The sequence below is a fragment of the Schistosoma mansoni genome, chromosome W (genome assembly GCF_000237925.1).
Source record: "Schistosoma mansoni strain Puerto Rico chromosome W, complete genome".
In the NCBI taxonomy this organism is placed as follows: Eukaryota; Metazoa; Platyhelminthes; class Trematoda; order Strigeidida; family Schistosomatidae; genus Schistosoma; species Schistosoma mansoni.
Genome location: NC_031502.1, coordinates 34855202 through 34869156, shown reverse-complemented (window position 1 = coordinate 34869156; position 13955 = coordinate 34855202). Strand labels below are relative to the sequence as shown.

Genomic DNA, 13955 nt, shown 5'->3' with positions numbered 1-13955 from the left:
GACAACCCGGTTACTGATGAATTGTTGCAACTAATAACTTCAGTACTGTCTTCCGTTTAGCACATCACATTCGGATCTTGATTATTTAGTTAATACATAAATTACATCACTTCATTTTCCAATATGCCTATAATATTTATTAACCACTCAATTAGTAAGTTACTAAGTAAAAAGGCTATACTCTGGTTAGTTGTGCATTTATAGTTAGTATAAAAGCACTCTTTCATTGTTCTACAGTTATTATCATATAAGTTTTCAAATCATATTCAGAACAGTGAAGAAAAATTTAACAGTAATCATTTTGTACAATAAATTAATGAATGAAAATTCAAATTAAACATAACCGCTTACAGCATGGACGTTTATCTATGACTTTTGAAGTTAATAGACATCGACAATTTTTAACTTCGTATACTGAAGCAATAAAAGATTGTTGACAAGTCCTATTATCACATTGACTCCAATATGCTTGTGGAGAAGAATAATTCTCACAGCCTAAATATTATTTTTTTAAAAATGAAGCATCACAATTTGTGTAAATAAATTTATAGTACTTGTGAGTAGTAAAAATGGCTTACCGAAAGAAGTTAAGCTCGTACTTTCATCCAATTCTAAGCTCAATTAAATCAGTGTTGAGGTATTTGATGTCTCATTCTTTTAAAAAGACAGTTTAGAATCATTAAGCTCTAGTTAACTTTGTATCGTGTATCAACCTCTCTCTGTGCTAATCTATTAGAGCACAAACAACTACTAAGTAGACTACATTGATATTCTCTATTATTATTTACTTAGTTGTCACTGAACGCTGATAGATCTTTAATAAAGCACCGGTACTTGCTTCTTTGTAGTCATTTTTCTGTAACTGATTTTGATTTGGAATGATAAAAGGAATACATGGTTGTGAATTTATATAATTCTGTAAAGTTTTGCAGTTACTAATGTTGATTTGTACAGTAGAAACATCAAAAAGCTCCACTTTACATTTAATGCTGATTGCCATCCATCCATGGAATGTACATCAGAAACAGGGACCTAGAAACTTATGATCATTTAGAGACCGAAAATATTGATGTGAAGAATCACTAATTGGTTCAATGGAAATAAAATTATCGTGGTTACCATTAAGATCAATATCTGTTAACAATGGTGTTTAGATTTATTAACAAATACAAGTCGAAAACTGAAGAGAAAACATTAGGATAACTTCGGTTTTCAAACTTCCACCATGAGAATGAGGTCTCCATAATAATATCTGACAAAACGTTCTGAAAAATCTGTAACTATTCACTATCTCAGTTCCAAATTTTGTAGTTCAGTAGTTATTGTTATAATCAAAATTTTTAAACAGTATTTCTTTACTAAATTCTACATTTTCATCCAGGGTGGTCATGTATTTACCCTTCAATGTTTTTACTTATTTTGTTCTAGTTACTCTCAACCTTTCTGTATTACTTATTCTTTTAGAAGATATCTTAGCCCGTACTATTCTACTTGTACACGTTTTTATAACTTTCAAATTTTCATTGTCTTCTGAATCAATACCACTGTTTACGTCGATACGATTTCGGATGACTGTTTTTTGTTATCATTAGTCACTATTATAAGTCCATGTGGTTTATAACACCTTTAACTCTTTCACTAGTTTCTCTCCTATATAGATCAGACATGTACAATCATAAGCAGCATTTAACACTATCAAATTAAACCATTTTATTTCCTGAATTTCACGTACAAAACTGCATGTAAGATTCAATAGATTTACTTCATCTTAAAAAAGCTCTATTACTCTTACTTTACTAAGTCAATACTCGTATACAGATCGAATACCATTAGATTACTTAATGGATAAATTAAGTTGTTGAATAAGTTAACCACTATTTTTACTTCCAGACGTATGGTTTTTGATAAATGATTGACTGGCCTAGCCTCAGTTCTTACGCCTTCTGAAGTATTTCCTTTTTAAATCGACCTATGCACAACTCATAGAATCCTTACTTAAGATAATTGTTTAAACACTTGTATTTAAACTAAACGATTTCTTATGTAACTTGATAAATAACGGAGACTCACTTATACTATGTTTAATCGTTCGTACACGTCTCATGCATTCATGACCACATCGATGTTGTTTAGTCGTATAATATGTGATACCGACAATTAATAAACGATCATTTTCACATAAATACGATAAGTGGGGTTTTGGACAACCTGTAGGATATATGAAATAAAAATTTAATTTAATCTGTTCATAAGAAAATCTGTGAGATGACCAAATAAAATTTTTTCCTTACATAATGTACCACAAAGCAATTTCATCGTACATCCATATTCATCTTATGAAAATCTTAGTTCGTTTAAATTAGCATATAACCATGAATTCATTTATTCTCCATTAGCAATAGTACTGTAAATGATGTGAGATCATGATTTAATTTTAAATAACAGATTTCAAGCTTCTTCTGTTTAGTTGTTCAATTGTAAGTTTAATTTAAAGTCTTAATTACAGAGGACGATAATTTTGTGGCCCCTAATTTGACTTCATATGGATTGTGTAAATGATTGTTATCGAAATATCCATCCCAGCTACCCTCGTATATAAACGTCGACCTAAATCGCGTTGGTGAACAACAGAATTAAACAAGTAGAATGCGAGAATGGATTTCGAATACATGTATTCTATGCACTTATTGATCCAGACAAACGATCAAAGAAACGGAGCGAAGAGAGCGAAACGAAATGACGTGTGATGGAGAAGGGGAGTGAACCAACTCAATTAAGCCAAGCATGAATAGATATTTATAGTCACACGATGATTTACAGACATGTGACGAATAGTGTAAGTGCACACATATACGCTCATATAAAAGCAATCAAGGTTGATAGGCGAATGATTAACAAAGTCAAAATGTGACTCAAGCAGAATGAACAAACTGGCCTGTACGAAAGCTAAAATAAGCTATGTATAACACTACAATAATTTCGGATCAATAAAACAGATCTTGATTTTAAGTTGAAAATCTACAAGCTTCAACTGAACGACACATTCAGCAATTCTACCTATGAAATACCGAGAGTGCTTAAATATTTTTATGTTCATGTTAATGATTTTATTAAAGTGAAATAATCAATTGTACATTTCTCAATTTGCACAAATACTTTACTACTATATGTCATCATGTATATAACACAGGTTAATGGATTCCTAAAGAACTTATTCAAAACATATTCTGAATGAAATATTCTTATTTCAAACAATCAGTTTAGTTTATGAAAGTGAATGAAGTAGGAACAAAATTGTTAGTAAAATAATATAGATTTATTACATCACATGGGTTTGCTTCAGCTGCTGACATTCTATATTAATTCTATAAATTTTCTACTTGCTACCCGACTCGTACTAATAATCTTCCGATTGCCAGTAATTCTTGTCGCATACCCCTCTAGATTTACCCTCATACTACCTTATTTATATATTTATAAGGATAGAAATAGAATTCAGGCAATACAATGTAATAACATTACTGTACTCCAGTTGTTGTTCATGCTTTTTTCAGATTCAGACGACCATAAATATTTTGTTTATCATAAGATAATTACTACTAGCTGGTTAACATAAATCCTTTCTCAAGATTAACTCTCTCCCCATAAACAGACCTGTTTTTGATTGATCGCCTAATATTCGTGTTGTCCGTTGTACTATTTAAACTTGGATTAATGTTAATTTGGTTATTTATTCTCTGAAGAAGTGGCTTATACTGGGTCACGAAACGTCAGAAAATCTAATTTTTCTACTCATTGGGATACTACAAATATATTATTTATTTAGAATCAGTATTTGTTTCTCTTTAATTTAATTTTTATAACTTACCACAACATGTACACCTTTTCTTATTGACCAATCTCCAACCACATTTACAAGTGTTTGGATTATATTCATTTGCATAAGTTTCTAAACTTTTTGTACAAGTGGAACGATCACATCTAGTTTGAAGATGTCTGTAAAATAGCGCTTGATATTGTTTTGATTTTCTTAATCCATCAGTTTCTTTACACACTGGTTTGTATCGGAACTGTCTAACAAATTGCTGACATACTGATGTCAGTTTATTCAATTTAAAAGAAACTTCCTACAGAAAACATTGTGTTTAAGATACATTAGAATTAATTAAGCTAAATAGACATGATTTATAAGAATGATGATACATTTTAGTAAATTTCGGTTTCATGAGTGATACAGATATAATTAGTGTCGTCGCATATTTGTTGCACATTATAGCGATTTAATGAAAGTTGTGGATACTAATCACTAAATTAAAAATTCCATTGTCTAATATAATGTAACCTCTGTAAGAAACAAAGGCAATGTATTGCAAATTATACGTACGTCTCAATGAACATTAATATGAAGTTCAAATCAAGAACAAACGAAAGGTTTAGTGTTGTTTGATTCTGAACGATTCAACAGTTTGTATCAACCAGTTAAGAAAACTAATCTCAAATTCAATGAAGGGTGTTTGTTTCAGTCCTAACGTCCTCATGTACACATTGTCATATATCACCCTAGAATGTAAAATGGAACTATCTAGTTACCTATTGAACAGGTTGATTTTCAAAAGATCTTGTCCAATTTATTAGTTAATCCGTTTAAATTTGTTCTCAAAAAATAGCATACACCATACTGTCAAACACGTATCATTATGATACTAAACAAATTGACTATTGAGTTGAAAATTGTGAAATGATTCTACATTAACATGTGCTAACATCGAGTTCTGTGACTGTAGTAAACCAGAGCATATTTTCTAAGCATCAAAATTTAAATAGTTGGATAACTTCGTAATTTTTTTAAAAAAGCGGTTACAACTTACTGTTCGAATCACAACGCCGTTGTTACATTCTATATTTACTTTTTTTGGTGGACAATAACAAAAATGTTTGTTTTTCATAGTTCTTACAATGACGCACTTCTGTTCATGATCATTCCATTTTCGTTCTAATATTAGTTCTTTCCAATAAGAATGAATCTCACTGCAATTTCCAATTTGAATAAATTGTGTTGGACAACCTATACACATTTTTATAAAAATCATGTAGAATTCAAGTATTTCTCAAGATACTTTCAAGTTGGTAGACAAATAGAAAACCAAATATGAAATGCTATACATGCCATATAAAAATAAATCATTTCTGATTACAGGCAAAGAAACTTACGACAATCACGATTGTATGTTCTTTTCTTTTGAATGCAAGTACAGTTGCTTGCATCTGGAATATTTTCAATGACGGTTTCTACTAATTTTCCATTTGTACATTTTCCACGTGTGATACGTACTCGAGGTCGACAAACTAAGGTTTAAAGATGATATAATACTGATCAGAAAATTCATAAATATTTTATGTAATGCGCAGTTATTATTACTGAATTCAAAATATACAGAAATGGTTCCGTTTATACCTTTTTGCAACTCTTGCTCATTCTACTATCATCAATTTACTATTAATTTTGATGCTTTTTCAGTAAGTTCGATTAAAATGCTCTTAACTTTGAAAGGAAGTACAATTCATTTCACTGACGATTTCTCTCATTTGCGAACAGAGAGCAGAAAATCTGTAATCACATTGCTGGAATATTTTTTCATGTAGTTTTATTACTATTATTATCATCTTAAGTTTGTCAATATTTTGTCTATAATTGCTCACCACATACAAGTGATGTTACTGAAGGATGATGTTGATCGTGCAATAGTAGCCATTATGATCTCTCTAGCCATTTCGGAAATGATTCCACTCATCTCAGCTTGGAATTACTTAATTATAAGTTACCGGTTCAGAGATCGTTATTACAACATAGATCATGTAATCAATGGAGTTGTTCATATACTAATTAGTTCACCTTTATTTGGTAGTCCCAAAAGTCTTCACTGGCCGTAGATTGGCCTAATATATGCACTGAGGGTCAGATGAACAAATGTAGAGTTATGACAACAATGTCTTGTAAAATTAGAAATTGACCCTATGATTTCGCAAGTTAATATTAGATTGGAAGTTAATAGGTACCAGGCATAAATTTGGAAAAATGAACTTATAAAAATAACTAACCCCTCATCAAGCTACATAATGTAAACTAATTAAAAAATTTTTATATGTCAAGCTAATTTTGGTATACAGTATAGTTGAACTTATTCATATAATGAATATGGCAAAATATATATCGATGTGTTTCTGCTCAAATTTTGTTCTATTGGAAAATAAATTTTAGGATAATCCGGTATCAATTGAAAAACCAGGGAATCACTGACATTGTAATCACTTTTACATTCGAAATTGATGAATTCGATCTCGTAAGTTTTTAGATGTACACTACTGACCAGTCTAGAAGTAAGACAAAAATGACTACTCTATTATTCTTGTTTTTTAATATTTTTTCAAGCAAATATTAGTTTGGATTGAGAAAAGTTACTTCAGAAGAAAAATATACTAATCGATTTCTGAACTCACCAACTGGTATCGTTTTAACTTGATCCACTTTAACACAATCATTTGATTTATCATTCCATTCATATTTTTGTACTATCGTTTGTAAAATTCCTTGAATAGGATCACATTTCTGTCTTATCCTTGATGGTTTTAACGCACATCCACATGGTTTTGTTAATATCTGTTTTTGTCTTATACAATGACAGTGGCTTCGTTTATAAAATTCTAAAATTAATTGTCGAGTACCATGTTGCATATTACATGGCATCCATTTTGCAATAGGCGGGGGACAATCTATAGAATAAAAGTTTTGAGCAAAAGATCAATTGTTTCGATTATGTAAGAAGTAAAACATTTAAAGGTGAAATTATATCTAATTCCCAGACGAATCGTTTTTTAGATCAGTATTGCACTGAAAAACGAATAAATACCATACGCTGAGGTATAAAAAAGATAATTGATCATTAGATCAGAAAACAATAATATATTTATGATATCCCGATAAGTGGAAATTCGGATTTCTGACAGTTCTTGGCATAATTTAAAGCAATTCTTTATTCCACCATCATTTACACAAATACACACAGAAATGATTCACAAAGAATCATCTTGGCCAAATTAACATGACATTAATATGATTAGGCCTATTTTTTGATTTTTTAAAATTATTATTTTGATTTAACTAAATATTCTACTTACAAATAAATCAGTAGGTTAATCTCGTCTGATTGTGAGGATATAAATAATGATAAGTTTTTTGAAAATATTTACTAATATAATTCAAAGCTTGTCATTCATATTTTGTAAATAACCGAAATGACTCAATTGAAGCTAGACCACCATGGAAAACCTCGAAGCACTGAACTGCCATTTGGTCCCAGTGTGGGACTCCTCAGCAGTGCGCATCCACGATCCCGCCTTGCGAGATTCGAACCCAAGTTTTCTTTGGTGATCTAGCTTCAATTGACTCATGGTTTCGACCATAAAATTACTAAAATCTCCACAAAACCCTCCTTCTGATATTTTTTTCATTTAACTCCAATTAAATTTCATTATCGATTCCCTCTTAACTAATGAACATCATATTTCCATGATTACAGACCTCCCACTTTATTAATAACCCTTTATATTCTAACCAATCATTATTATTAAACAGATAGTAAACATTTAAAAAATAATTTTTAAAATAAAATAACTTACATGTTGTTTCAGATTTATAAGTTACATATCTTTGACATAATAGATTCTCTTTATCCAATCTATACGTGATAAATTTACGAATCCATGCATTTAATTTATCATCACAATGCATTAAAGTATGTGGTTTGGGGCAATCTAGAGCAGTATTTAAAAAAATAGTTTGTGAATTTTGTTAATATTAAAGATGAATGTCAAATGCCCTTGGAAACAGAAATAAATTGCTCCAGAAGTACACTTCTTTTACTTTTTTTAGTGATCTATTAGCTGATTCTTTTACGAACGCTTTAGATTGGAAAGAATAGCTCGCAGAGATTTTGATTATCAAAAATTATCTAATGTTTTATGATCACAGTGCCACTTATAATGATATACGAGTACTAAACCCGGTTAAATGTAGATATTGTAAATAAAATCTGATCTTGAAATAAATCAATGATTTCTCATCTATGTCGAATTAATGTGCATATATGTGAATTTATATGCACAGTTTTTCAAGAATAAATGAATCACTGTTCACAAGAAGCTTTCACTACACTAAAATATACCTTCAAAATGAATGACAAATCTACGAATAAGTCTAAGGGATTAGTTTTAAACAAGAATGATAGAGTATTTCAACAGTGTATGGATGTATTTCTCAACCAGTTACAACAATAACCGTTGACTATAATTTGATCAAACAAGCAACTTTGTATACAGACACATCGATCTATAATACACAGTCACTTTATCAGAATATAAAAAGGATTAGTTTATCTGATGACTTAAACTAAAATGAAAATAGATACAAACTTACTACATAAGCCTTCCCGAATAACTTGTTTCACTCGTACGCATTTACAATTTTTAGGTATCCATACATGAGTAATAAGTTGTGCACGTCCAGTGGGTCGATGACAAAGCAGTTGTCGAATTTCCCTCCCATTGTTTCGTCTTATTTCCATTTTCATATGTTCATCACAACTAACTGGCTCTTCAATAATATCTTTTTGAGGTAAACAATCATCATCCAATAATTCATAGTGAATTCGAACAGAAATTAATTTGTTGTTTGATATATCACATTTTTTCTCGCTAACACGATCCTTTGGACAAGCTGATAATTAAAAATCGAAAAAATATATATAATGGGGTAGACTGTATGTCTCCAAGCAGGGGATGGTAGATCGAGCTATTAGCTGATCAGAAGTTCCATGCTCTATTGGTAATAGCTAATCGCCTGGTGAGTAGCAGTCTTCTGCTCATATCATTTTAGCTTTTTCGCATTACCGATTGTTGGCAGTCTCTTTTATTTAGCGTCGTTAGCCACTTTTTCTTGTCTGAAATTCTGCAGGCTAATTACCGTACAGTCCTCTTAGTCATGGACATTTCAATACATCAAAACACTATCTTAAGGACTATAATTTATTACGCGATCTAAAATTCCTTCAGATTTTCACTTAAAAAACCATAGACATTAATGGGAGGTAAATAAAGCATTTAATTGAATAACTTTTACTGGTTAATCCGACTCCAGAGTTTACAATGATAAAAGATCATTTAGATCAGGTAGCTGTATGAATAAAAATACTGAGCGAGAAAGATCAGTTTCATCAACCAACGGTCCAAGACATTAAATTCTCCTTTATCCATTTCTTAACACAGACTAAAATTATTTTATTTTAAACACTATCTAATCAGTATTATTTAAACATATAATGCACTTCAGTGAACAAGAATGATTCTCCATAGATCAAATAATAAAAAAAAATAATTAATTGATAAACATCATATGACTGATTGATTAACAAATTAAGAGCACAATACATAAGTGACTCAGTTTGTGTTAACCCCAAAACAGACTATGATACATGGTGTTATTGTTATTGCCTTGTCCCAACAACGAAGAAAACCGATTAACTTATCAAGGTGCAGGGAAAAGAGCCTTTGTAAATAAATAGTTAACGAACGGAATGGAATATTTCGATTCGACCGTACGAAAACAGGCAGATACACTAACAGTCTATTTTATACATACAAGCAGATGGATTCACTACAGTTCACCTACATTGGTTGGAGTGGCTTCTAACACTGGATGAATACCAAGTCCTCAAATCAATTTGCAAACAAGTCGTCATGGACGATATTCTCATGCACACTCATGCAACAAAGAAGTATGGTGTCAATCACTGCATACTAGCTATGGCACAGTTTATGGTTCATGCTCTGGGCCACCCCTGCCAGACCTAATGACTGTACCTAGAAATAATCTGAAAAGCAACCAAAAGAAAATTCTGTCTTCCTCGCAACTTCGCATGTACGTCACAAATATGATCTCCTTTTCCATTAATTCATAATTAAGATGGAGTCAGGGATTAGCGCGATCTCCATCCTGCCACGTGCTTTAACTCATGTGGTAAAAGATCACTCACTAACGAAGACACTACGTGGGAGTGCAAGTTGGACTTCAATTAATGGTAATATAGTTTACACGAAGCATATTTAAAACTATCAATCTCTTTGATAAATTTGGATAGTGTAATAAAAAGACGAAGATTATGAGAACTATGTGATATATTAGCACAGTATGCTTCGAACAATCTGATCACAAATATATCTGCTAAAACATTCGAACATGAAAAATTAAAAGGTCAGCCAGACAAATTGAAGGTAAGACGAAACGAAGATAATAAAAACTTGTGTAAAAAACAGAATGAAAACCACCACACTAGATAATAAACGAATGTTACTAGGGTTGGGTTAAGGGTGACAACAAACTACTTTTGAATACATCAAGAAGCTTTCAATTTTCGTTAACCTTAGTATGTGCACTTGGACACTTTTGTACAAAACTATAAAAGGTATATTAAGATCACTCTTATGACCTGTTGCAACTATTTGTTCAGAGATAGAGGACGATGAATGTTTATCATTCACTCTTACTAAGTCATTCGATTCCATTTGTTTTTGCAACCAATTTGATACATGTTACAACATACATAAGAAGGAACAATCTTAGTTTACAAACTAGGGTATTTCCTCTACCATCCTATTTGTCTGGTTGACCTTTTAATTTTTTATGTTCAAATGTTTTTAACAAGTATATAAGTGATCAAATTGCTCGAAACATATTGCACTAATACATCACATAGTTCTAACAATCTTCCTCTTCTTATTACACTATCCAAATCTAATTATACTTATTTACCAAATGTTATTTAATGAAGTAGTGTCAACTGAAAGAGTTAACTTAAAAATTATGAGGACAACATCAAATGAAATGAATGGTTCAATAACAACAATGACATATATACACACACTTACCACAACGCCTTGTCTTAACTGTAATACTCTCTTTACATTTACATCCTTCTTGAAAATGAGTTTTATAGGTGTTTGTCTCCATGTTTGTTATTGGTGAACAATGAGATGAAATCAAAGTGGTATACTGTGGGCAAACTTTTTGAAATAAGAAAAAACAAAAATACAATGAACAGTGTTTTCTTTTATGGTTGTGTAATATAAAATTCTGACCAGGTGAACAACTATTCAAAACCAGTGTTTACTGGGGCTCTACAATATTGAACGCCCATGATTTAACCGTGGTCGGAACTTAGGATATTCAGGTTCCACGGTGAACATTTCAACATTAGATCACTCAACTGATATTCCACGTTTCTTATTTACTCAATCAATTCATGATAAATCATATTGCTAAGTGGTATAACAATAAATTTATTGTATTCAAGTAAGTGTTAAATATTTATTCATTTTCTGGTAGTAAAGTAACTATGTTATGAATTCCATTAGTTTGAATGGGAAGTCATGGCCAACCTAATGTAAATGTTCACCGTAACCTAGTGAATATTAGTTTGTTGTAAAAAGCAGTTTAAATTATGATCATTTCATTAAAGCCGTTAGAAACCTTTTCAATGTTTTGATGTTCTTAAAATGTATTGGTAAGTCATAAAATTATCTTAAATTTGGTTGGTAATGAAATGATTCTTTTTCTTCTACTTTCTTGAATGATTCATTTTTAGACAACTAATGGTACTTAGAAAAGAAAGTAAGAATTACTTCAACTTCAAATATTAACTTACAAACTTTTGTTCTTCGTTTATATATTCTTGCTTGACAACTGCAAGCAATACTGACATAATCTGTTTTTTTATGCACTAGTTCACGTGACGCTGAATCACATTCCACTTCATAAACCGGTTCTGGACATGCTATTATAAGCAATAAAACGATGAAATATAATCAAGTATTGATAGAACACAACAGTGAGTTGAAAATATTTTTACTGTTTAAAATAAAACTCTTTATTACTGGTTAACTAAACTGTTCGAGGTTCAATCAGTAAACCCAGATGCAGTCTATAGGTTATATAAGTTCATAGCTATCACCAAACTTCAGAAGCCAGAGTATGGAGTGACAATTGGTCTAAATCGTTAGTGATGTCAGTGGCCAAGTAGCTAATCTTCAACCAGCCAGATAAACTAAAAACAGTCTAATCAAACATCTAAAGTACTTTAAATTCACTTGTTATTTGATCGTATCTTCCCATTGTTATTTACGTTTGGAATTGATCAGTCTCTTGTTAGCATATGTGCATCCCGAGCGAACTGCCTCAATATTGCCTTAAGTTACAAGCCTTATAAGCAAAGATGGATAGTAGCTAGCAATGGAATCCAGAAGGCGTGTTTCGCCCTATTTGGGACTCGTCAGCTGAATGTACTCTGGGATGCATGTACATCTAGCTGACCAAGTTCAAATAGAACGAAACGCGCGTCTTGGATTTTACTGCTAGCCATTATCCATCTTTGCTTATAAAGTACTTTATTTTACAATTTTTAGCAAAGATGATCTATAACATCATTCAATGTTTAAAATCTACCTAACATTATTTGAATCATAAACTTTTGATTCTAAGATAAAATATTCAGTTAAATGTCTACCATAACGGTATCAGGAGAATCCTCTAAATTAACAGTAGATAATCTTAACCCTCTTGAAATCCAAACTTATAGTTTTTTGATGATCCAATTTACTCATTTCAATAATTGAATGACTACCGAACTTAATTTACTGATTGTTATATCACATATTTATTTATTTTAATCTAAAAAGACTTCATTTAAGATATTTCCACTAGATGAATTAAAGGATTGTAATATTCAGTGATTTACTTAGCTAATTTGTATACTCCAAAATGAATTTCTAGATATATTGCGAATTTCTAACTATACGAAAACAACGAAATTCTTTAATGCAAAGATGAATATTTGTTTTTTGGATTTCCCCTAAACTTTTGTGAAATATTTATTCATAAGTCAATCTAAGCTAGACAACCATTGAAAACCTGGAATCAGTTGACGGTCGTTTTGCCCTAGTATGAAACTCCTCAACAGTGCGCATCCATGATCTCGAATCCAGGACCTTCGGTCTTGCGCGCAAACATTTTTCCTGAACAAGTTTTCTTCTCAGAACTTAAGTGCTCACTATTTTACAACATTTACACAAGCAAGTACGAAAACACTAAGATATCATTTTTCCTCTGTTATTTATAAGTATTTTTTGATGGTAAATTATTCAATGTTCATTAAAAATAAAGACCAAACAGTTGTTTAGTCAAAGCTTTCCACTAACAAATTCAGTGATTGGGATAATGAACTAAAAAACGAAATGAAGCAGAAGATAGAAAGAGATAAGTAACAGTACTGAGTAACTGTTTTAAACAACTCTGTCACAGGATACTCTTTATAAACATCGATTCATGATACTTATCGTTATGCATACACGTGGGAATGAATTACGCGTTAAAAAAATTTAATATAAATAAATGATAGTATGAATTACCAATCTTATTTAACCTCCTTTTTAAAGGCTATAATTACTTACATTGATTACATAACTTTTCTTCGACACGTATCTTACATTGACAATGTTCTTGATATCCATATACTGACTGCATATATTGTTTACCATGTTTTTGTAAATTTGTCAGTGCTTGTTTTAATAGTCCAATTTTACACTGAATAGGTTGGTGAATTCGTTTAACCTTCTTAATACATAGTTCATTTTTCCAAATACTTTCTTCGGTCTCAATTATCAACGTTTTACCATCTTGACTGCATAATTTTCGGATTTCTTTTGAATGTTTACAACCTAGTAAGCCAAATATATATTTAAATATTTAACTGATAGATTCTTGATACAAACGACCATTCATAATAGGTAAGTTGTGCTAGAGGTTATTACTAATATTTATTTCGTAACTTAATCCTTCACAGTGTCTA

At 31.0% G+C, this 13955-nt stretch overlaps 1 protein-coding gene across 1 annotated transcript in view; it reads right to left on the bottom strand.

The window, feature by feature from the left end:
• Smp_157690 (putative von Willebrand factor type A domain-containing protein) overlaps window positions 1-13955 on the bottom strand; it is a gene marked incomplete at both ends in the record, with an annotated part of 123574 nt that overhangs the window by 92481 nt on the left and 17138 nt on the right. The window contains 6 exons of the mRNA XM_018789482.1: window positions 2071-2208; window positions 5212-5346; window positions 6499-6771; window positions 8474-8773; window positions 11757-11885; window positions 13558-13824. Of these exons, the coding sequence (XP_018654921.1) occupies window positions 2071-2208; window positions 5212-5346; window positions 6499-6771; window positions 8474-8773; window positions 11757-11885; window positions 13558-13824 (1242 nt within the window). The remainder of the gene's footprint in view (window positions 1-2070; window positions 2209-5211; window positions 5347-6498; window positions 6772-8473; window positions 8774-11756; window positions 11886-13557; window positions 13825-13955) is intronic.